General features: G+C 41.4%; 1 protein-coding gene across 1 annotated transcript in view; it reads left to right on the forward strand.

Moving 5' to 3' along the window:
• LOC123518558 (sine oculis-binding protein homolog) overlaps positions 1-25,000 on the forward strand; it is a 238,463-nt gene that overhangs the window by 143,420 nt on the left and 70,043 nt on the right. The window contains 1 exon segment of the mRNA XM_045279408.1: positions 16,436-16,799. Within this exon segment, the coding sequence (XP_045135343.1) occupies positions 16,436-16,799 (364 nt within the window).

A 25,000-nucleotide genomic window follows, 5' to 3' on the forward strand; every position in this document is an offset into this window, starting at 1 on the left:
TGTAACGCTGCCAGAAATTCAGGAGATAAAAATAGAGACTCACTGCAAAATAAGAATAACAATAAAAAAAATTAATTCCCCGTCTTTTTTTTCTTTTTTTTTTTATCTATTTATGTTCCTGACTGATCCCAAGAGCTGTTTGTCTTTCATACAGTGTCAGAAACTCAGGATAGAAATAGACACACTACAAAATAATAATAATAATAATAATAATAATAATAATAATAATAATAATAATCTCCGGGTGAAATGCTGTCGTTTTCATCTATTTATTTTCCTGACTGATCCCAAGAGCTTTATTTATTTATTTTTTTTTACTCTGCCAGAAACTCAGGAGGTAGAAATAAAGATTCACACTAAAAAAAATAAATAATAATGATAATAATAATGATAAAAAAAAATCGATTTATATTCTGCCTGATTCCAAAAAGCAGGTTCTTGTTTTTTTTTTTTTTTTTTTACGTCGTCAGAAACTTAGGAGATAAAATTAAGACTCACACTACAAAATAACAATAATAAAAAAAATATATTTCCCCGGCAATCTATTTTTTTCATCTATTCTTAACTAATCTCGAGACCTGCTTTCATTTTTTTTTACGTCGTCAGAAACTTAGGAGATAGAAATTAAGACACTACAAAATAATAATGATAATAAAAAAAAATGTTCCCCGGATGGCATTGTTTCTCCTTGCTTACCTGTCCTGTTGTACTAGAGACTAACACATGCAAAAGGAGAAAAAAATGGTTCTCTCATACATCTTACTCTTCCCTCCTCGTCCTTCTCTATTTATTTTCCTGGTCTATAATGAGGCGTAGTGAAGGCGCGGGTGTCGAGGCTTCCTTTCAGAGTTCAGCTTCTTAAGGGGGTGTGTTGACCTGTGCGTGATCTGAGCCGCTGCTGTGTCTGCCACATGCCACGGGGAGACATGACCATAAAAATTGATAAAAGTGGAAGTGTAAAGAAAATGTAAGAGAAGTGTGACGAATGCGTATGTATGTATGTATGTATGTATGTATGTATGTATATATTCATTTATTTACTTAAGTATATAACAATTAATTATGCTTATTTTATGTATCAAGGAGACTTATCTTTACTACTGCTACTGCTACTACTACTACTACTACTACTACTACTACTACTACTACTACTACCACAACCACCACCCTCACCGCAATCACCACCAATATTACCAAACTACACACAGCATTCAATCACAGCTAAATAACACACACACACACACACACACACACACACACTCTCTCTCTCTCTCTCTCTCTCTCTCTCTCTCTCTCTCTCTCTCTCTCTCTCTCTCTCTCTCTCTCTCTCTCTCTCTCTCTCTCCCTCTCCCTCTCCCTCACCCTCACCCTCTCCCACTCCCACTCCCTCACCCTCACCCTCACTCTCACCCTCACCCTCACCCTCTCCCACTCCCACTCCCTCCCTCCCTCCCTCCCTCCCACCCCCTGCTCTTTCTCTCCTCGCGGCGTCACCTGATCACTAAAAACTGTTATTAAGGAAGAGCCCATCCCGTGTTCCATTTTGAGGGCGGGCATCCAGTGGCGGCTTCCCTGGATACGTATCAGGTGTGCTCAATTTGAAACATCTCATGGCAAAGGATCGAGTTCCCTATTTAATCCGGCCTGTGGAGGAGGAGGAGGAGGAGGAGGAGGAGGAGGAGGAGGAGGAGGAGGAGGAGGAGGAATAGGAAGTAAGAAGGAAATGAAAGTAAAACCAAACAGGAAAGTCAATGAACAGTTATATAGGAGGAGAAGGAGGAGATGGAGGAGGAGAAGGAGAAGGAGAAGAAGAAGAAGAGAAAAGGAAGAGGAGGAGGATGAGGAGGACGAAGAAGACAAGAAATGAAAATCGTGTTAAAGTGAAGGAAGGAATGAAACGATGAAAGTGGAGATGAAGAAAAGGAGGAGGAGGAAAAGGAGGGAGACAAAGAGTGAAAATAATAAGGAAAAGAAGACTTGTGACAGTAATAGAAGAAAGAAATATGAGAACAAGGACGAAATCGAAGAAAAGGTGGGAGGAGGAGGAGGAGGAGGAGGAGGAGGAGGAGGAGGAGGAGGAGGAGGAGGATTACGTAAGATAAGGAAACAGTAACAGATATTTACGTCTTCCTAACTAATGAAAGAAAAAATAAGTGGATGAAGAAAGAGGAGGAGGAGGAGGAGGAGGAGGAGGAGGAGGAGGAGGAGGAGGAGGAGGAGGAGGAGGAGGAGGAAGGAAATGTGATATCGACTGACATGAAAAGTGAGAATTAAAACCGCGAAGTAGGAAGGAGAAAGTGAAAAAACGGAGAAAGAAAACGAGAAATAGAAAAAAAAAACCTGATGGATGATGATGGGTGAGTGAATGAATCTCTCTCTCTCTCTCTCTCTCTCTCTCTCTCTCTCTCTCTCTCTCTCTCTCTCTCTCTCTCTCTATTGCTCCAGTCAGAGGTCACCGAGTAGCTTCATCAGCCGCCACGTGACGTTACCTTAAACTCTACGCTCTCTGCCCGCCCTGACTCAATTACACTCGCCACGCCAGACGCCAGCCACAGGGAACACAACCACCAACGAAGAAGGCGATTGTTACCTACTTTTCTCCAGTCTTGTGGCGATACTAGGGGTGATAAAAATGGTGATTATGTAGTGGTAGTTACGCTGATGTGACTTGTGTGTACGAGTGTTATGTGATGGTTAGTTTAGTGAAAGTGGTGATTAGGTGGTGAGAGTTACGTTGAGGTGACTGTGTATGAGTGTTATGTGATGTTTGGGTGGTGATAGTGAATGTGGTGCACCAAATCTATTATGGTGTCAAAAGTGAAGAGAATGAGAACCCTTCAATATTCAGTGAGTGGAATGTTCTTCTCGTCTGCTTAGGGTGAATATGATCTGATGTATTAATATTATTCACTGATATATCTATTTCATTACTATGGTTTGTTTGTTTTTCATATATTTCATTAATTTATTTATTTTTATTTATTTTTATTTATTTTTATGATTAGTTTTTATTCTATTTAATTATATTCTATTTTATTATTTTTTTTTTTTTTTTTTTTTTTTTTTTTTTTGCTGGTGCGGTTACATGGACGTAAAGATATTATTTTTTTTTTTCATAATCGCTGCCAACTTTTTCTAGACATCTTTCTCTTCGTCCCTCACATTCCAGCTGCCTATTCTTTTTTTTTTTTTATCAAGTCATCTACGGTCACTCAAACGAAATAAGAAGTCCCGTAGAGTCATCACCAGACAGTCAAGGGGTGATGACAAGTGCCACAGAGCGACAGGGCCAGTACCGAACAATCAAGAGACATTAGTGTAATTATGTCAAAAAATATAAAGTCATCAACAAGTTAAGCATCCCCTTTACCCCATAAATTTCCCTGAAAAGCCCACATGGTATAAAAAAAAAAAGGAGTCACAACAATTACCGAAGCACTCAAGGATAAAAAATAAATAAATAAATAAATAAATAAATAGAAAATTCGCAGAGTTTCAACAAGACAGTACTAAAATTTGTCCAGTCATACAATAATTACGTAAACACTCATTGTAAGAAGAAAACAAATAAATAATCTTCCTGGTTCCATCGATAAAGCAGCAAAACAATCCTATCACTAACTACAACACAAAAACAAAAAGCAAACCACCACCATTACCTATTAGTCAGAGGGGCATAACTACCATTAACCCCTTCAGTACTGGGACGCATATTTTACCTTGAGCGTCAGTATGATTAAGCGATTTTATTTACACTAGGAAGGGTCTATGGAGGTCAGAGGATCAATGGCCAGAATTTTGCACTGTTTTAATCCCCACATAAGTTTCTGAAGCTGTATAAAATCAGTAAGTAGTAGTAGAAGCTCAGAGGGTGACGATGGAGGTGGCGTATGCACAAACACAAAACGGAAGGACCAACAGCGCCTGATTTGTTGGCCTTTGAATCTATAATGGAGGGAAGTTTTAGGATTATAATATTTACGAGGTTAAACAATGCACGTCTGAGGGAATAAAATAATCAGTAAACTGTGTGTGTGTGTGTGTGTGTGTGTGTGTGTGTGTGTGTGTGTGTGTGTGTGTGTGTGTGAGAGAGAGAGAGAGAGAGAGAGAGAGAGAGAGAGAGAGAGAGAGAGAGAGAGAGAGAGAGAGAGAGAGAGAGAGAGAGAGAGAGAGAGAGAGAGAGAGAATATATGAAAACGCGTCATAGCACTGAACGGGTTAGCTAACAGGATCATTACCTACAAAAAAAAAAAAGACTAATAAACAAACCAGCGCCTTTGCCTATTGGTCAAAGGGCCATTATTACCATTAACTCCATTAACTAACAGTCCATAGCGTCCCCAGTGAAGCTCAATACAAGAAAAAAAATAGAAAAAAATAAAAAATCTCTTATTACCAACAAAAAAGTACTAATAAACAACCCAGCACCATTATCTATGTCAAAAAGGTCATTACTACCATTAACTAACAATCCACAGCGTCTCCAGTGAAGCAGCAAGTGTCAGCCTGTCATTACTTAGCAGAAGATTAAAATAAGCAGGCGAGGGGTGAAGTGTGAGTGAAGTGCGGCGGGGCGAGGTGTGTGGACAGCAGCAAGTGGAGACCCTTACATTCTTCACCCCCTTGAGGGAATCTCGGTGAGGTGACGTCAGAACAGATAAGCACACACGGCTCGAGTAACGCGGTGTTGGGGTAACGTAACATTAAGTAGCTGAGTATACGTGTGTTCAGGAGGAGCGGACTGGCGGGTGTTAATTAATGCAAGAGTGTGTGTGTGTGTGTGTGTGTGTGTGTGTGTGTGTGTGTGTGTGTGTGTGTGTGTGTGTGTGTGTGTGTGGCGAAGCTCAGAGGGTGACGATGGAGGTGGCATATACAAGAAAACAAAACGGAAGGACCAACAGCACCTGACTTGTTGGCCGTTGAATCTATAATGGAGGGAAGTTTTAGGATTATAATATTTAAGAAGCTAAAGAATGTGTGTCTCAGGAATCAAGAAATAAACTAATTAGTAAATGGAAGAAACTCTGTGAGAGAGAGAGAGAGAGAGAGAGAGAGAGAGAGAGAGAGAGAGAGAGAGAGAGAGAGAGAGAGAGAGAGAGAGAGAGAGAGAGAGAAACAGCAGTCGACAAACACTACATAGAAACGATTATTTGCCTTTTTAACTGCCATTTTCGTACATAAACCAAGATAAAAAAAAGACCACAACAACTCCTCTTCCTCTTCTTCCTCCTACTCTTCCTCCTTCTCTTCCACCTCTTCTTTTTTTTTTTTTTTTTATTTAAACAAAACTTAATACAAAGGAACATGTACCCAAAGGCGCACTGTCGTGTGCTACCTATTCTAAGGGTACTACAATCTATTTCTCTACAATATTTACAAGACTTAAAAATAGATAATATACAAGATGGTCAGCATGCAAATGGAGCACTATTCGTTTCACTTCACTAGCACTATTCACGCACTGCACTACACTGAGTGTCACGTCACAAAGAGTGTCAGAGGAGTTGGCAGTGTCTGTCTCCACTTATGTGCCATCAGTTTGACACTGTGAGTGTTCATCTCCTGGACGTGAGGTACCGCGGCCGTGAACAAGTTCCACATCCTGGAGACGCGTCCTGCGAAGGTGCGTTGATGCTGACACCCGTGGGATCGCGGCACCTCTACGGCGTCACCACCATTGAGCACCGTTCTCGTGCTCCGTGCGGTGACTCTTAGAGGATGACGCAGCCCTGCCAGATGTGGCACTCTTTGCACCTGTGCCTTATGGAACACTGCTCTTTCTCTTCATCACTTCTATTTATATTTTAATCATTTATTCATTTGAGTTCATTCTTGCCTTTATTTATTTTATCAGCATTTTCATTTTTTCTCTTTTATTTTCTTTGTTTTTCATTATCAACATTCATTTTTTGTAACATCCGGCAGGTAAAACAGACTGTCATTATCTCCTGGTCACCTCCGTTAAAGCCCAGCCACCGTGAACCCTCCTCCTCCTACTCCTTCACTTCCTCTATCCACGTCGTCTTTGTCACGCCCATATTTCAAAACACTTCTCTGCCGGACCTCTCTCTCAAAAGACTCTAGCAGCTGAAATTACGCGGATATTTAACCCCTTCAGTACTGGGACATGTTTTTATATTTATTCTGCTTACTCTCTGGTGGTTTTATACAGCTGCATAAACTCATGTGGGGTATTAAAATAGTGAAGACTGTAGCTATTAATCTTGTGACCTCCATAAAGCTGCAGAAACTCGTGTGGGGTATTAAAATAGTGAAGACTGTAGCTATTAATCTTTTGACCTCCATACACCTTTCCTAATGTATACAAAATCGTCTAACCACACCAAAAGCTCAAGGTAAAAATGCGTCCCAGTACTGAAAAGGTTAAGTTTTTTTTTTTTTCATTCTACTAACAGCAAGAATTATACATTATTAACAGGAGAAACACTCGTGAGAACCGGAACAATTTTTATCTGTGGCCTTTGAAAATAGTTGTATAAGGAGAAGTGTTGCAGAATTCGTGTATTACAAAATGTCACCACCAGTTCTTCCTTCATTGCATCCATAAATCTTCTCTGCTGGGCTCTCTTGCTTCCTCCTATTGTCCATTAACAGACCAAGTGTACAGTAAAGGGTTGGTTTTCTTCAGTATCCAAAACAAAGAGACATACCAAGACAATACGGTAAATACATTGTTCTCCACTTATTTTTGTTACTTTCCTTTTTGGTTTTGTGTTTTCATTACTTTTCGTTTTCTTTTATTTACGTTGGGGGCGAAAAAATGTGGAACTTCTTTTCTTTTTCACTATCTTCAACCCGTTCGTTACCAATTCCTTTGACACGTGAATGAAAACAAAGCAAAACAAGTGAATGAACAAAAAAAAAAAAAAAACACCACTTAATTCACAGATACGATAACTAATTTCCAGAACTCATAAAAAATAAATAAAAGAATAAATACACAAACACACACACACACACACACAAAAAAAAAAAAAAAAAAAAAAAAAAAAAACACAGACAACCAAATCAAGAAGACACGAAGCACACGAAGGGTATCAATAAAACACACACACACACACACACACACACACACACACACACACACACACACACAGGCAGCAGATCCCAAGTAGCCGCATCCCCCTCACAGACCAGGAAATATTTTGATTCATAACTCACCAGCCGGATTTCCTTCTGGCGAGCGCTGCCGGGAAGGAGGGAGACGAGAAGGGGAGTGAAGGAAGACGGGGGAAGAGAGAGCTGAGAATGTAAATATGTGAAGAGTAGGACTGGGGCAGGTAGATAAATAAGGTACAGATGGTGAGGATTAGAATGAAGACATGAATGAATGTTCGGTACACCTGCTGGGGGAAGAGGAAGTGGTGATAGGGAGGGATAAAGGGGAGTAGGGACGACTGTATGGGTGTAAAGGGATTGGCTTAGGTATGGGGAGTTGTATAGGGAAGTAAAATGTGTGGGGGAGAGAGAGAGAGAGAGAGAGGGAGAGGAGTGAGTGAGTGAGTGAGTGAGTGAGTGAGTGTGTGTGTGTGTGTGTGTGTGTGTGTGTGTGTGTGTGTGTGTGTGTGTGTGTGTGTGTGTGTGCGGGCGCGTTGTGACATAAGAAGGTGTGCATTGAGTGGGCATGGGTGAGAGGGAGAGGGGAGGTGTGGCGGTGTGTGATGAAGTGAGGGGCAGGGTGAGAGACACGCAGGGTGAGGGAGAAGCAGGATGAAGGAGAGATGGGTGAGGGCAGGTGGTGACGGACGCCTGCAGGTGGGTGGGTGAGACGCGGCAACCTTCACACATGCACACTTACCCTCGCAACCTGTCAGGGAAAACAGAACGCACGTAAATAACACAACATCAAGAAATAGTAATAGTAATAAATAAAATAATAATAATAATAATAATAGTAATAGAAAAAATAATATAGAGTTCTAAATCAACACAAACTTGTACCAAATGACACCTTACAGATACGAAGTAAATGTGAGACAAAAAAGTAATAATAATAATAATAATAATAATAATAATAATAATAATAATAATAATAATAAACAAAATCGATATAAAAACAAAAAAAAAATCAAACCACAGGAAACGCTCAGACAGACAAACAAACTGACATCCGTATAGCAAGATATTCTTAGTAAAGGAGAGAGAGAGAGAGAGAGAGAGAGAGAGAGAGAGAGAGAGAGAGAGAGAGAGAGAGAGAGAGAGAGAGAGAGAGAGAGAAGAGCAGAGAGAGAGAGAGAGAGAGAGACAGGAAGAGGAAGAGAAGACGAGTGGATGGAAACGTTAGTATAAACTGTAATATTTAGTGGCACTTTCACACGTTAAGTTTCTTCAGATCATCTCAGCAAACATCTGCTATTTTGTTAGTGAGTGAGTGAGTGAAACAGTCAGTCAGTCAGTCAGTTAGATATTAAGTCATTCAGTTAGTCAGTCAGTCAGATAATAAGTCAGTCAGTCAGTCAGTCGGTCATTCATTCACTCAGTCAGTCAGTCAGTCAGTTAGTTAGATATTAAGTCAGTCAGTCAGTCAGTCAGTCAGTCAGACAACAAACAAACAAACAAACAATCAGCTAATTAGTCAGTTTGTCAGTCAGTCAGTCAGTCAGAAGCTGCTTAGTGGAGGTCCTTTTCACTGCGACACGAAACAACTACCACCTTCCAAAGTAATGCATGAAAACTCTCTAAGAATCTGCAAGATTAGTAATCAGTCAAACGGCCACCATAATGACTAAACACTGCAGGAAAGACACAAAAAATAATAAGTTAAATTAAAAAGCGTGAAAGTGCAGTAGCAAATTAGTAACATGAGTCAATTACGCAACGAAATCTTCCACTCACAAGATAAAAGACACACATACAGACAGACAAACAGACAGACAGAGAGGAAGGCAGGTGTTTATAATTTCACGACTATAAATAAAAGACTTCGCTGAAAGAAACAAAGAACTGACAGAGTCCATAGCCACGTGTTTGTCACTTCCGCATGTCAGGGGGAGGAAGGAAAGAGGGAGAGAGAGAGAGAGAGAGAGAGAGAGAGAGAGAGAGAGAGAGAGAGAGAGAGAGAGAGAGAGAGAGAGAGAGAGAGAGAGAGAGAGAGAGAGAGAGAGAGAGAGATAGGGAAACAAGGTGAACAGGAACAAAAGCAAGAATAAGAAAATACAGACACTAACGTTTTTAAAATCATATACACAGAGAACAAGTAGTAGGCAGCGAGTGTGCCCTAAACACACACACACACACACACACACACACACACACACACACACACACACACACACACACACACACACACACACACCTGCAAAACAAAGTAATGTGTAATGACCTTTTCTTGACACATCTGAGGAAAGCAACACAGATTACCGACCTTTACTGAGCGAGAGAAAAAAACTAAATAGCCAGCCGGTCTTCGGTCATTGTATGAAGATAAAGAATGAAAAAAAACAATGAAAGTACAGGGAAGAATCAACTCCTTCAGTGCCACGATGCATTTTTTTTTATTTGTTTTGGTTACTATTTGGTGATTTTATACAGCTTCAGAAACTTAAGTGGGGATTAAAATGGTGACGTCTCTGGCCATTAATCTTCCGACCTCCACAGAACCTTTCTAGTGCTAATAAAATCGTCTAATCATACACAAAACTAAAGGTAAAAAAATACGTTTCAGCACTGAGGGAATTAAGAGGAATGTAGCGTTTAATTAGCCTCAGTGATTTTCTTAACCACGCGTCACCTTGGAATGTTAGGAATGGTTAGCGAGGACAAGACTAATAAGGACTGTGAAAAGTTGAAGTAGAACTTAAGATATTTTAAAGACCTACTCAACCTGCTACTTTTCATTACTAAACCTTTCTCTCCGATTTTAAAGTAAATGAGTATTATGAACGAGATTTTTTTTTTTCATTTTTCCTTTTCCTTTTCTTTTCCTTTGGCCTATCTCCATCCTACCTTTAAAAACACATCTCGACGTTTTATTTTTCTCTCGACTATATTGTATAATGGGATTTCTTTTCATTTTTCCTTTTCTTTGTCTTGGCCTATCCATCTCCCTCCTACCTTCAAAAAACACATCTCCTATCTATCTCCCTCCTACCCTTAAAAAACACATCTCGACATTTTTCTTTTACTCTCAACTATATTGTAAAAGGCAGGAGAACCACTAAAGCACTGTTCACAATCACCATAAGGTTAAAATAAGAAAGAAAAGAAAAGAGGGAACAGACTTAGCTAACTTTAATCCCTTCAGTACTGGAACGCATTTTTACTACAAGTTTGAGTATGATAAGACGGTTTTATTTACATTAGGAAGGGTCTATGGAGGTCAGAAGATTAATAGTAAGTCTTCACTATTTGTATTCCCATTCAAGTTTCTGAAGCTAAATAAAATCACCAAGTAGTAAGCGTTATGGTACTGAAGGGTTAATAATGCATAAAAGCAAAATCAATCAACGGTATATTTTCTCATCCACTTTTAAGTCATCTGCATCGATATATACCAACTGAAGAAAATAATACTAATAAATGAAAGTTCGCAATATCTAAAAGAGCCAAAAAGAGAGAAAACGGATTAAAAGAATGGTCCTCCCAATATCCACACAGAATAGTGTTTAGAAATACCTCAAAATGATCTAAAAAAAAAAATAGCAAATTGTGATTAAAAAAAAAAAAAAAAGATAACAGGCTCTATATAAAATTACTCGAGTTTTCAAGGATTTTTCACGGTTCTAGGGAAGCTTCAAGTACTGCATGGCATCAAAGGGAGAAACCATCCATAAAAAAAATAGCTTGACTACTCAGAGGCCTTCGAAAATCGCTATAACGAGAGAACCAAGTGTTAAAGATTACCTGCTTAAGGGTCGCATTCAGAAACACATTGCTCTCTCACCACAACTGTTTTCTAAAATGACTGATTAATTAGCTGATTGAATACTTGACTGACTGACTGTATAAAATAAATAATAAGTGAATAATTGAATAGCAGTTTCATTAATTAACCGATAGACTGACTGACTGACTGACTGACTGCGTAAAATAAATAATGAGTGAATGAATGAATAGCAGTTTCAATAATTAGCCGATAGACCAACTGAATGATTGACTAACTAACTGACTGACTGACTGACTGACTGATAAACACACCCCAACACCACAAATCATAAAATCACACACTAAACAGTCTAGAATATGGAGAGTTAAAAACACTGAGTATTGGACAAGACAACTAACACACAGGAAGGAGGAACACAGACACACACGAATGCACAGTAAACAAGTGGAAGGAAAAAGAGAGAAGAGGTGCTGGCATGAAGGCATAGCAGGGAGGCAGACAGCGTGGATGGGTGGGTAGGTTGGAGGAGGGAAAGGAACCAAGGCAAGGCAAGGCAAGGGCGGCTGGCGGGACTGACTCAAGAGGGCGTGGACAAGTCGTAGCAACATGAAAACGATATTCTCTTTGAACGCGACACTGTTGAAGTCTTGGCCTTACTCATGTTTGCCGTTAAGCTGTTCTGCACTGAAGCTTAGCCGGTAATGGAGCAGCAGCGGCGGCAGTGTGTGTGTGTGTGTGTGTGTGTGTGTGTGTGTGTGTGTGTGTGTGTGTGTGTGTGTGTGTGTGTGTGTGTGTGTGTGTGTGTGTGTGTATGTGTGTGTGTGTGTGTGTGTACAGGGATGGGTATGAAGTATAAATACACCTCATACAGAAGGACGAGTGTATACAGGGTGGTTTATAATCAGGGTGATGTTATATGCTTTATTTTGCCTGCAGAGTATACATAAATCTTGAACAGAGAGAGAGAGAGAGAGAGAGAGAGAGAGAGAGAGAGAGAGAGAGATTAAGTTCATGTTTTGGGTTACGTCACTCGCTCAATGTAAGTCTCTCTCTCTCTCTCTCTCTCTCTCTCTCTCTCTCTCTCTCTCTCTCTCTCTCTCTCTCTCTCTCTCTCTCTCTGTTCAAGATTTATGTATACTCTGCAGGCAAAATAAAGCATATAACATCACCCTGATTATAAACCACCCTGTATACACTCGTCCTTCTGTATGAGGTGTGTGTGTGTGTGTGTGTGTGTGTGTGTGTGTGTGTGTGTGTGTGTGTGTATGTGTGTGTGAGGTGTATGTGTGTGTGAGGTATGTGTGTGTGTGTGTTTCACTGTTTGATCTGCTGCAGTCTCTGACGAGAGAGCCAGACGTTACCCTACGGAACGAGCTCAGAGCTCATTATTTCCGATATTCGGATAGGCCTGAGACCAGGCACACACCACACACCGGGACAACAAGGTCACAACTCCTCGATTTACATCCCGTACCTACTCACTGCCAGGTGAACAGGGGCTACACGTGAAAGGGGAGACACTCAAATATGTCCACCCGGCCGGGGAATCGAACCCCAGTCCTCTGGCTTGTGAAGCCAGCGCTCTAACCACTGAGCTACCGGGCCGTGTGTGTGTGTGTGTGTGTGTGTGTGTGTGTGTGTGTGTGTGTGTGTGTGTGTGTGTAGCACAGCAACATACGTAATCAGTGCGGTTCTCGCGGCACAAAGCCACACTGGACGCAGCAGCTAATGGGAAATACGTACGGGAAATTGTACACCAGTCGGCAAGGACAAGATGCAAAACTGGGCTTCCTCGGTCCAACAGCCACGTGCATACACCACTGCCACGTTACACCACACCACATCACACCGCACCACACCGCTGCACTGTCTCCAGACCTACCATGCCACATTTCCATATTCATTCTGCTTACTATTTGGCGATTTTATACAGCTTCAAAAACTTGTGTAAGGGATTAGAATAGTAAAGACTGTGGCCATTAACCTTCTGATCTCCATACACTCTAACCGATATCATTAAAATGGTCAAGTCGTAAACAAATCTCAAGGTAAAAATGTGAACCAGAATTGAAGGTGTTAACTGCTATGTCACGGCGATAAGTGCGTGTGTAGAATGTTATATAATTAGTCTACACACGTCGTTGTAGTTTAATGTGGATAGGTTTAGTATATAGATAGGAAAAGGTGGTGTGTGAATAGAAGTACTGAAGGGCAACACGGCTAAAAGGGAATATGAACAATTACATGACAGTGGCAGTGCGAAGCTTAAGACATTTACAAGACGTACTCAGTGATATGTTTTCGATACTTCACTCCTTCAGTACCATCACGTGTTTTCGTATTTATTCTGCTTACTATGTGGTGATTTATACAGCTTCAGATACTTAATGTGGAGGGATAAAAAAAATAGTGAAGACTGGCCATTAATCTTCTGACCTCCATAGACCCTTCCTAATGTTAATAAAACCGTCCAATCATAACCAAAACTCATGGTAGAAAAAAAATGCGTCCCAGTACTGAAGGGGTTAAACTAGCCTTTTAGATCTTGGAAGATTATGAGCATTACGAGGGGGATTGTTACAGGTACAGGTAAAGGTGATAGGTAAACAGCAGCGAGTAATATATAGAATAAGACTAGAAATACAGAAACAAATGTCAGTATTACAGCTTTACAGGTAAGGCTCATAGTAAGTTACGGGTTAAGGCCTGACACTGAGAAGAGAAGCGCAATATTACTAAAAGAAAAGTGACAGGTAAAGATGAAATGTTATATAAATGCCCTGTAGGTTACGATGTGAAGTGAATACCGAGAAAAATGTATTGTAACTACTTTAAGATTAGAATGACGGGTATATTACACAAGAAAAGTACAAAACGATTCTTTATTAAGTTACGATGATGGGTAAATAGACAGGGAAGGCAGATTAAATACTTGTTGTCTTTACGCTGTGTTCAAGTAGGTCATGGAGAACCGCGCGAAGATTTGGCAGGAGCAGTAAATATTTGTCACTTCATTACCATTTCTTCGCTTCTTTCTTTAACTTCCGGTGCCGTTCAAGCCAACCTGTCAGTCAGTCAGCTAGTCAGCTACATAAGACACTCACTCACTCAGCTACATCACTCACTACATCACTCACTTACTCACACAGCTACATAATATCACTCACTCTTCCGATCGGGGTAATGGTTCCCAAATGCCAAAACCAGTCCTAGCCCTAATAGTGAAACCGGGCGTAAAAACAAAAAAATAAATAAATAAATAAATAAATAATAAAAAAAAAAAAACTAGCAAACGAAAATCACTCTCTCACTCACTTAATTCTTCGATCAAATAAATTTCTTCCTAAAACTCAAAAATATCCTAAAAAAAAAGTAGACAAGATTCTCAGCCGATCAGACAAACTTGTGATTGCCGAAAGATACTAAAAAACAGTTGGGAAAAAAAAAGAAAGTGAAAAAGCTAACTTGATTTCTAACCTTGACCGCAAATGTGTATAGCTGTCTGGTACAAATGGAATCCACACCACTGCTTTCCTCCGCTTCCTCCCTCTCCTGAACACAACTCACCAGCACTGAGCCAACCACGGTCTGCTCACTGTGGCCACTCTCCTCCCAGTGTAATGCTATCAAGGTGGTGGTCGTGAATTACTCTACATGGGAGTTATTAAAAGTAATAGCACTAAAAAACCACAAAGCGCCCATCAGTCAGCCACTTCAGTACCATGACGCGTTTCCATATTCATTCTTCTTACTGTCTGGTGATTTTATACAGCTTCAGAAACTTATGTCGTAGAGTAAGATAGTGACCTCCAGAGACCCTTCCTAATGTCAATAAAATGGTCTAATCGTACACAAATCTCAAGGGAAAAATGTCCTAGTATTGAAGGGGTTAAAGATATGGTCATGTGCATTGAACGATTAAAATGTTGCAGTCTTTTCTAATGTGTTAAGTTTTATTCAGTCTTCCGAGTTATAGGTGGATTTAAAGATACGAAAGGAAAATGTTCGCAAAATCAAAGGCATCCGGATTGAAAGAAAAAAATCGCAAAATCTAAAAGGAAAATGGATCCAGATTACTCGGTTTCCCACCAGGACTGTACCAGGAGTCGGTGAACTTCTTCAAAACACGAACGCGGCAAATGTTTTCACAATATCAGTGGAATTAGAAACAGAAGGAAATTATAAAACACAAATGGTAGTCCAGATTACTCAGCTCCACACCACGACTGTACCATGAGAAAGATGAGAATTTCCACCAAACAGCAACGATCACCACAACCTTGCGACCCACAACAGAGGATTACTCCAAACTAATAACCCACACGTCACCCTCCTTCCTCCTCCCCAGCCTCACTCCCTCCCTCGCTAATATGCAAACACGATAACAAATTGAGTTCCGGGCACTACACATACATATGAACGATCTCCTTTACACGCTAATCAGGCTGACACTCTATACGTCGTCGAAGGTTAAACCGGAAAGCTGAATTTGATACCACAAGAACAAAAAAAAAAGAGAGAGACGGGTCTTGAGTTACAAATTATAAGGCAACTTTTACTCCGCAACTAATTTGGTGTCGAGTGTCTCTCACAACTCTGAGTTAAGTTGTAGGGGCGAAGTCAAAGGGGTGTTTAGGTTAGGTGAGGTGAGGTGAGGTGAGGTGAGGTGGACAGGTGCTATATTCGTCTTAATCTGTGTTTCGCCACTTAATATTGCCTTGTACTCATATCATAACTGGTGTTTCCTTTTTTATAAGTAAGAGGAAATTTGGCAAGGTCAACGAAAACTATACAAAAATGGCCCATTTCATGATACTTGATTACTTAACGAGAATCTTAACCCCTTCAGTACTGGGACGCATTCTTACCATGACTTTGGGGTGTGATTAGATAATTTTATTGACATTAGCAAGGGTCTATGGAGGCCAGAAGATTAATGGCCACAGTGTTCACTATTGTAATCCGCACATAAGTTTCTGAAGTTGTGTAGAATCACCAAAATAGTAAGCAGAATGAACATGAAAATGCGTCATACCACTGAGGGGGCCAAGACTGTGTTTGAGAAAATATAGGTAAAATAGTGTGATTCGGTCAAATTACCCTTCAAAATAGCCGTCAAATTACCCTGCCTTCTGACTAGCCTCCCCTACATTCCGTCAACCAGTCACAAGCTCACTCGCAGGAGGAACGTAAAAGTTTTGTCACTGCATTAAAATGTTTTTTTTTTTTTTTTTTTACTTCTGGTGTTGTTGTATGAGACGCAGTACAGAAGTGTCACGCTCTCCTCAGGTGGATCTCTGCAAGTCACGTCTGAGTTCATGACTGACTGTGGATAACGAAAAGGACACAATGACTGGCGTATGTGGATATGTGTGTATATTTGGTAATCTCTCTCTCTCTCTCTCTCTCTCTCTCTCTCTCTCTCTCTCTCTCTCTCGTAAATGATCATGTCACTGAAGTGTAAAATTAATGAATGAAAGAATGAATAATCTATGTATCTGTCCAAATTCTCTCTCTCTCTCTCTCTCTCTCTCTCTCTCTCTCTCTCTCTCTCTCTCTCTCTCTAACCTGAACTCCTCTTCCATGCAGGAATTCGCCGAGACCGCCATGAACGAGCTGCTGGGTCTGTACGGCTATGGCAAGGTGGACAGCCGCGACACCCTAGGCCTGTCGCTGCACCGCTTCACCGCCACACACAGCCCTCCACGCCCCTCCAGCCCCGCCAGACCCCCGACCACACGTAGCCCAGCGCATCAAGACAAGCCCAGCCCGCCCCCCGATGCCCACAGCCCTCCCCCGCATCATGGCTCAGAGGCGGAGCATGAGGATGACTCTTTTGATTCTGAAGACATGGCGGTGCAGCGTCAGGCGGAGCAGAGTGTCAGGAGTGTTAGTCCCCTGAAGACTGACCAGGGCTCCGGCTCCTCCTCCCGCGGCAGCACTCCGAAGTCTGGTGAGTGTTATGGAGGTTTTTTTTTCTTTTTATATATCCTGTGTGAGCTTTTCACGGGAATTTATGGGGTAATGGGGATACTTTTTTTTTTTTGGGGGTACTCTTATCAGAAAGCCCACCCGCTAGGAAATCGTTGCCCCGAGTGAGGAAGCCCAACCTACACTCGGACCGTGGACAGAATTCTAACCCGTGCGCTTGGAGACCTCTCGGACCCCAAAGCACGATGGTTCCACTGTACCACGGTGGTTGATTCACGTTTTCTCTTTCTCTTTCCTCGTGCTTTTGAGGGAGTTTTGGTACAATGCGATAGTAAGAGAGAGAGAGAATAGGAGGAAGTTTGTCGCTCTCCTTAGCTTGTCATTAAAAAAAAGGGAGATTGGCATAAAGAGATACTGTACAAGAGGATAGGAAAAAAAAAATTGTTGCATCAATCATCAGAAAGAAAGGATTGGCATAAGGACACACTGAAAAAGAAAGGATAGGAGGAAATTTGTCACTCCTTCGTCGTAAAAGGGAGATTGGAATAAGAAGATACTGGGAAAGAGAAAATAGAGAAAAAAAATGTCGCTTCTCTTCTAAAAAAAAAAAAAAAAAAAGGGATACTGGCATAAGAAGATACTGGAAAAGAGAGGATAGGAAAAAATGTCAATTCCCTCGTCAAAACAAAGGGAGATTGGAATAAGGAGACAGTGAGAAGAGAGGATCAAAAGAAGTTTGTCGTTCTCCCTCGTCAAGAAAAAGAGGTGGTTAGCATAGGACAGTGATAAGAGAGGAGAGAGGAAGTTTATTTAGTCATTTCTCTCGTTAAAAAAGGGAGATTGTCAAAAGAAAGCTGTGAAAAAAGAGGAGAGAGGAAGTTTATTCAGTCACTTCTCTCGGTAAAAAAGGGAGATTGTCAAAAGAAAGCAGTGAAAAAAGAGAAGATAGGAGGAAGTTTATTCAGTCACTTCTCTCGTTAAAAAAGGGAGATTATCAAAAGAAAGCAGTGAAAAGAGAGATGAGGAAGTTTATTTAGTCATTTCTCTCGTTAAAAAAGGGAGATTGTCAAAAGAAAGCTGTGAAAAGAGAGATGAAGTTTATTTAATCACTTCTCTCGCCAAAAAAAAAAAAAGGAGATTGGCAAAAGAAAGCAGTGAAAAAAGAGGAGTCAGGAAGTTTATTCAGTCACTTCTCTCGCTAAAAGAAGGAAGATTGGCACAAGAAACCAGTGAAAAAGTGAAGATAGGAGGAAGTTTGTAGCTCTCTTCGTAATAAAAGGAAGATTAACACAAGGAGACACTAGAAAAAAAAAAAAGAGAGAGAATAGGAGGAAAAATTGTCGCTTCCCTCGTCGAAAATAGGAGGTTAGCATGAGACAGTGGAAAGAGAAGAGGCGAGGAAGCTTATTTACTCACTTATCTCGCCCAAAAAGTGAGATTGGCACAAGGAGACACTGAAAAAATGAGAGTGTAGGAGAAAAATTTGTCGCTTCCATCATCAGAAAAGTTTAATTAATAAGAGATAGTATAGTCGAGGCGGGATGGCGGAGAAATTCATTTGCCACTCTCCTCCTCCTCCTCCTCCTCCTCCTCCTCCTCCTCCTCCTCCTCCTCCTCCATCCCACCCCAACCCACCCTTCAACATTTAATTAGTAGTAGTAAAAAGAGATGTATTTATTTTATTTTTTCTCTGATTTATTTATCTACTTTTTTTTCCTACAAGTTCACGTGACGCTCGTAATGTGTCGTCCTTTAATATCAAACGGCTGTGTGTTTGCTTTATGTTAATTTGTAAAGTGTTGTGCATTCATCTTTCTTTCACTTTTTTTTTTCTCTCTCTTCTTTTTCTTTTTTTTTTTTTTTTTTTTGTCCACTTGAAGAAACTATTTTTGCACGTCCTTATGGTGGGAGAGAGAGAGAGAGAGAGAGAGAGAGAGAGAGAGAGAGAGAGAGAGAGAGAGAGAGAGAGAGAGAGAGAGAGAGAGAGAGAGAATAACATGAAAGAATAAGATTAACAAAAAAAAAATATATAGAAAAATAAATAAATAAATCTCAAAACTTATATATATACTAAGATAAAGATTTACTCAAGTACTGTCAACACACACACACACACACACACACACACACACACACACACACTGAAGACTTGGACGAGGGAAGGTGATTATCAGGCGTAAGAGTGACAAGGGAGGTGCGGCTACTTGGCCTGACAGATCGGCGCCGGCAACGAAAACGGAGCCAAGAAAGACGAGAAGGGGGCGACTCTTATAAATTGCGCCAAGGTGAAGCGGAATAGACTTGAGCACCAGAAATACGGGAAGCTGTCATATGTATAAGGGAAGAACAAGCAGCTGCAGACATTTAAGCTCCTAATTAATTGTTTTGTGTTAAGTTACGTTGTTAGATCTAGGGTGAGTATATACAGTTAATGCGAAATATACAGTTGTTTTTATTAATTCACTCTTTTTTTTTTTTTTTTAAGTCAGCTGTCAAGACGAGCGGCCAAGGGTACAAAAAAATAGATGGAAAAAAAAAATATACGGTCTACTTAACTTACTGCTCTCAAAACGTTAAAGAAAAAGTAGGAAGAGAGAAAAAAAAAAGTTGGCCAATCGAGTTTCTTAGGTGTCTTGATGTCGCTATCCTATAAAAATAAACAAATAAAATAAAATAAGATAAAATAAAAGGCTAGTCGTGGGCAGGAGAAACGTGAAGTAGGTACCATCGCTCTCCTAAATAAATAAATAAATAAATAAATGAAATAATAAAAAAAAAAAGGTTAGTCGTGGGCAGGAGAAACGGGAAGTAGGCACGAAGCTTTAAAATGTATCAGTGATGTTTGTATTCAGAGACGCTTTGCTCTCTCACTATGACTATTTTCCAAGGCCACAGGGATGACTAGCGGGGTTTTCTACAGTGTTTCTCCAGTTAATAATGTCGAAAGCTTGTCACTCCGCCTCTAGAACAGTAAAAACACCTTAAAAAAAACTCGTGTAAATTTATATAAAGCGCGGAAGTGTTTGAAAATATGAGCATGAAGATCGTTGTTATTATTATTATTACTATTATTATTATTATTATTATTATTATTATTATTATTACTATTATTATTATTACTGTTACTACTGACGGGGCACGTACCTTCTTCACCTTTACACTCCCAACCAGATATTTACTAAACATCAAGCAAGTTCACTGACCCAACCGTTCCCTTTCATCCTCCTACGTCTATGTCCCATTCCAAACCTTTTTCTAGTACTCTCTCTCTCTCTCTCTCTCTCTCTCTCTCTCTCTCTCTCTCTCTCTCTCTCTCTCTATCATATATGTCCGCTCGCCAGCTTTCCCACCCCCAATCCTCCTCCTCCTCCTCCTCCTCCTCCTCCTCCTCCTCCTCCTCCTCCTCCTCCTCCTCCTCCTCCTCCTCCTCCTCCTCCTCCTCCTCCCACACGTCTACAGCTCTCAAGAAATAATTACTCCTAGCTACTACCAGCTGGGATGAGTCTGGCGGACCTCCAGCCTCCTCCCGGCCCCGCCAAATGAGCCTTCCTCTGCTATATTTGTCCGAGCGGGGATATGGGGCCCCTCCTCCGTCCCCATCCCCTTCCCCTTCCTTCTCCTCCTCCTCCTCCTCCACCAGGAATCTGACACCTGAGCGGAAGGGGAGAGGGAAGGGGAGGGTTAGAAGGGGTTATATGGAGGAGAGGGTAAGGTCACGTTTAGATTGGGTTAGGATGGGTTAGGTTAGGTTAGGTTAGGCTGAGTTGGGTTGGGTTGGGTTGGGTTAGACTGGGCTGGGTTGGGCTGGGTTGGGTTGGGTTGGGTTGGGTTAGGTTAGGTTAGGTTAGGCTAGGTTTGGGTTGGGCTAGGTTAGGTTGGGTTAGGTTAGGTCAGGTTTAATTTGGGTAGGTTAGAGTGACTTGGTTTTGGTTGTGTTGGGTTAGGTTGGATTAGATAAAGTCACGTTTGTTAGCATTAGTGTACTATTGGTGGTGTAAAGTTAGGTATGGGTTAGGTTAGATTAGGTTAGGTTAGGTTAGGTTGAATTTGGAAGGTTAAAGTGAGTTGGTATGGGTTGCGTTGGTTTGGGTTGGGTTGGATTAAGTCGGGGGGTTAATTTGGTTGGGTTGGATCGTGTTAGATTGGGTTAGTTTGGCTTACATTGGGTTGGGTTAGGCTTCCTTTCGAGTTCGGTCATGTTTGGGTGGACTACTTCAGGTTAAGTTCCGCTGCGCTGGACCAAGTATGGTTAGCTTAAGTTACGTTACTTTACCTTAGATTTTCGCGAGCTGTGACTTGTATAGAGTGACCACGTTCCGGAACAGGTAAAAGCCACGTCAATTCATATCAGGTCAAGTCAGGTAAAGGAAAACAGGTGAGATGTAGTCAAATCTGGTGAAGCGACACCGTTACACTGACATTAAATTCAAGTGACGCCAAGTTAGATCCCAAATACGAGGTTAACCCCTTCAGTACTGGGACGCATTTTTACTACGAGTTTGGGTATGATTAGACGATATTATTGACATTAACAAGGGTCTATGAAGGTCAGAAGATTAATGGCCCACAGTCTTCACCATTTTAATCCCCCATATGAGTTTCTAAAGCTGTGTAAAATCGCCTAATACTAACCAGAATAAATATGGAAATGTGTCATGGTACTGAAGAGGTTTAGTAACGCAACACTGAATTAAAAGCTACACCAGGTGACGCTAAATTTGGTCATTAAATTCAACTCAAGACTAAGATTTTACGCAGTGTTTAATGATGCAAGTACAGTTCTCTCTCTCTCTCTCTCTCTCTCTCTCTCTCCACCTGACGGCTGTATCAAAGCGATTATGGCGTCATGGTCAACACAGAGAGAGAGAGAGAGAGAGAGAGAGAGAGAGAGAGAGAGAGAGAGAGAGAGAGAGAGAGAGAGAGAGAGAGAGATTGGGGACTGGAAAAAAATAAAGAAAAGAAAGAAAGAAAGAAAGAAAGAAAGAAAGAAAGAGAAGATAGGTAAAAAACAGAAGTAATAAAATGAATAAAAACAAAACAAAGAAAGAATCAATTAAAAGAAGAAGAGAAAGAGAATGCTAAAAAATGAGAAAAAATGGAGAGAGAGAGAGAGAGAGAGAGAGAGAGAGAGAGAGAGAGAGAGAGAGAGAGAGAGAGAGAGAGAGAGAGAGAGAGAGAGACGCAACACCTAACACTCGCCCATGACCATAATAAAGACAGACAGACAGACAGACAGACAGACAGACAGACGGACACGGCGGGACGGACACGGCGGGACAGAGAGAGGGACAGAGGGAGGGACAGAGTACATAAGCCACGCTCTTGGTGATTAAAGTTTATAAATGGATGACAGGGACAGACGAGGAGGGACATTAGCAGAGGGAGAGTCACCACCACCACCACCACCACCACCACCACCACCACCACCACCACCACCACCACCACTACTGCTACTACTGGTGGTGGTGGTGGTGGTGGTGGTGAGAGGATCCTTTGACAATAATGGTGCGCGGGTTGCAGAGAGAGAAAAAAAAAAAAAGAAAAAGAAAAAAAATGAAGGACAAACTGGCGCAATAACTTTAATAATAACTCGACCAAGGAAAGCTGTTGTGTGTGTGTGTGTGTGTGTGTGTGTGTGTGTGTGTGTGTGTGTGTGTGTGTGTGTGTGTGTGTTTTAAGGATGGATGGGTAAATGGTGGTGGTGGTGGTGGTGGTGGTGGTGGTGGTGGTGGTGGTGGTGGTGGTGGTTGGGTGGTGGTGGTGGTGGTGGTGGTGGTGGTGGTGGTGGATGTAACTGCAAATGACAAAAACAACAATAACAACAACTACGACGACGACAAGAGCAGGAGGAGGAGGAGGAGGAGGAGGAGGAGGAGGAGGAGGAGGAGGAGGAGGAGGAGGAGGAGGAGGAGGAGAGGAAGAGAGAGGAAGAGGAGGAGAAAGAGAAAGAGAAAGAGAAAGAAGATGAAGAAGATGAAGAGAAAGAGAAAGAGAAAGAGGAGGAAGAAGAAAAGGAAGAAGAGGATGAGGAAGAGAAAAAAGAAGAGAAAGAGGAGGAAGAAGAAAGGAAGAAAGAGAGGGAAACGTTCATAAACACTAAATCAAGAAAGAAACGGAAGGCAAAAAAAAAAAAAAAAAAAAAGAAATCAGAAAATAAACAATAAAATAAATAAATACATATATAAATAAAACGTGACTTTCTTTGCGTCATACACCCAAGTCACGAGCAGTTCATTTATCCACCGACACACAAACGATGTAAGTAAATCATTGACCACCACCACCACCACAAGCACCACCACCACCACCACCACCACCGCCATTTGAAGCGCCTCTCTAGTGCCAGATTGTGTTGAGCTGAACTGAGCAGAGTTGAGCTGAGTTTAGTTTAATTTAGTGAAACGTACCAAATAGCAAGCAAAATGTTAAAGTTCTAATAAATACCATGATTACTACATCTATTCCAGTCATCTATATAACGCGTAAGGTGACCAAGCTGTCTTTCTCCTCCAAACATCCAGACAATCCCAGTAATAGCCGACACGAGGCAAAGACAGGCAGGAATTGGCTCTCAAATAGGGGAGTAAATGAGAGGAAGGAACTAATATACTATCGCCTTTCTCCTCCCAGCATCCAGACAATCGCAGTAATAGCCGTCACGAGGCAAAGACAGGCAGGAATTGGCTCTCAAATAGGGCAGTAAATGAGAGCAAGGCAGTAATATAAATGCAGTAATATAAACGCGGTAAGTGCACAGGCGTTAACTTCAAGAGGGAGGCTGGATGAGTTAATGGATGATGGTGGCAGATGCTAAGTTTCAAGTGGCTGGGAGCTGCCTTGTGTGTCGGCCAGCCAACTAGTGCAGCCTCCTTAGGTTCTTATGTTCTTGCGATCTTAACAGCCACAATTATTGCATGCGTTTGATAACTTTGGAGAGGCAAACGAAACCAAAATACAAGTAAATATTCCATCACAACCACCACCACCACCACCAGCTGCATCCACACACACACACACACACACACATAGACGAACACACACACGCACGCACACACACAGCAGCGTCAGTATTTCAGATGTGTGATAGGCCGTGAGCACTACCACCTTCATCTTCCTGCAGGTGTGGCCAGGGGAGGGGAAGGGAGGGGCAAGAGAGGGGACGAGAGGGGGAATGGGAGGGGACGAGAGGGGGAAGGGGAGGCAAGAGACGGGATGCAAGAGGCACGGGTGGGGGGATTTAGTGACAATGAAAACAATTCCCTGAAGTCTATTGTTGAGAGAGAGAGAGAGAGAGAGAGAGAGAGAGAGAGAGAGAGAGAGAGAGAGAGAGAGAGAGTACACCTCCCTCTGCCAAATGACTTATCTGCTCTCTTACAACTATTCTTTCACATTTCTTTCCCTCCCTCTCTCGCTCACTCTCACTCACTCACTCACTCACTCACTCACTCTCACTCTCTCTCTCTCTCTCTCTCTCTCTCTCTCTCTCTCTCTCTCTCTCTCTCAACCACGCGTTCAACAGCTCACGTAGCCACCTCTGCTGCGCGCTCGTACGTACGCACGCACGCACGCACTTAGGCATGCATACGCCCACTTGTCCACACACACACACACACACACACACACACACACACACACACACACACACACACACACTTCACTTAAAATACTAACAAAAACAAAACAAAAAGAAGAGAAAAGAATAACTAAGTAACTAAAATTATCTTCCTAAAATAACAAACCACGAATATTACACTCACGAAAAAAAAAGAAGGAAAAAGAAGGAAAAAAGTAAGAAAAGAATAAGGAAAAACTATACGCCTAATATATTCCTTCGGTGGTGGTGGTGATATCAGAGGAGCGGCGCCGCCCTGTCTGTCTGTCCCGTGTTTGCTTGTAATTCTATCAGTCTATCCGTCTGTTTTGCTCAACTAAGTAATGCGGAGCCATGGCTGGGAGGATGCGGCTCTCGTGCAGTACAGCCACGTAAACTGAGATGAGATGGCTTGATATCTACTACCCTCCTGTCTGTCTGTCTGTTTGTTTGTCTGTCTGTCTGTCTATCTGTCTCTGCTTGTTTGTCTGCCTATCTATGTAGTTATTTGCATTTAGTTCTATTTTATGTCTGTCTGTCAGTTGGTCTTTTTTAAATAGTCCATCTGCTTAGCTTTTTATTCATCTATTTCCCTGCCTATCTTTCTATCTATCTAGCTATCTATCTGTATT

This window comes from Portunus trituberculatus, chromosome 44, assembly GCF_017591435.1.
Source record: "Portunus trituberculatus isolate SZX2019 chromosome 44, ASM1759143v1, whole genome shotgun sequence".
In the NCBI taxonomy this organism is placed as follows: Eukaryota; Metazoa; Arthropoda; class Malacostraca; order Decapoda; family Portunidae; genus Portunus; species Portunus trituberculatus.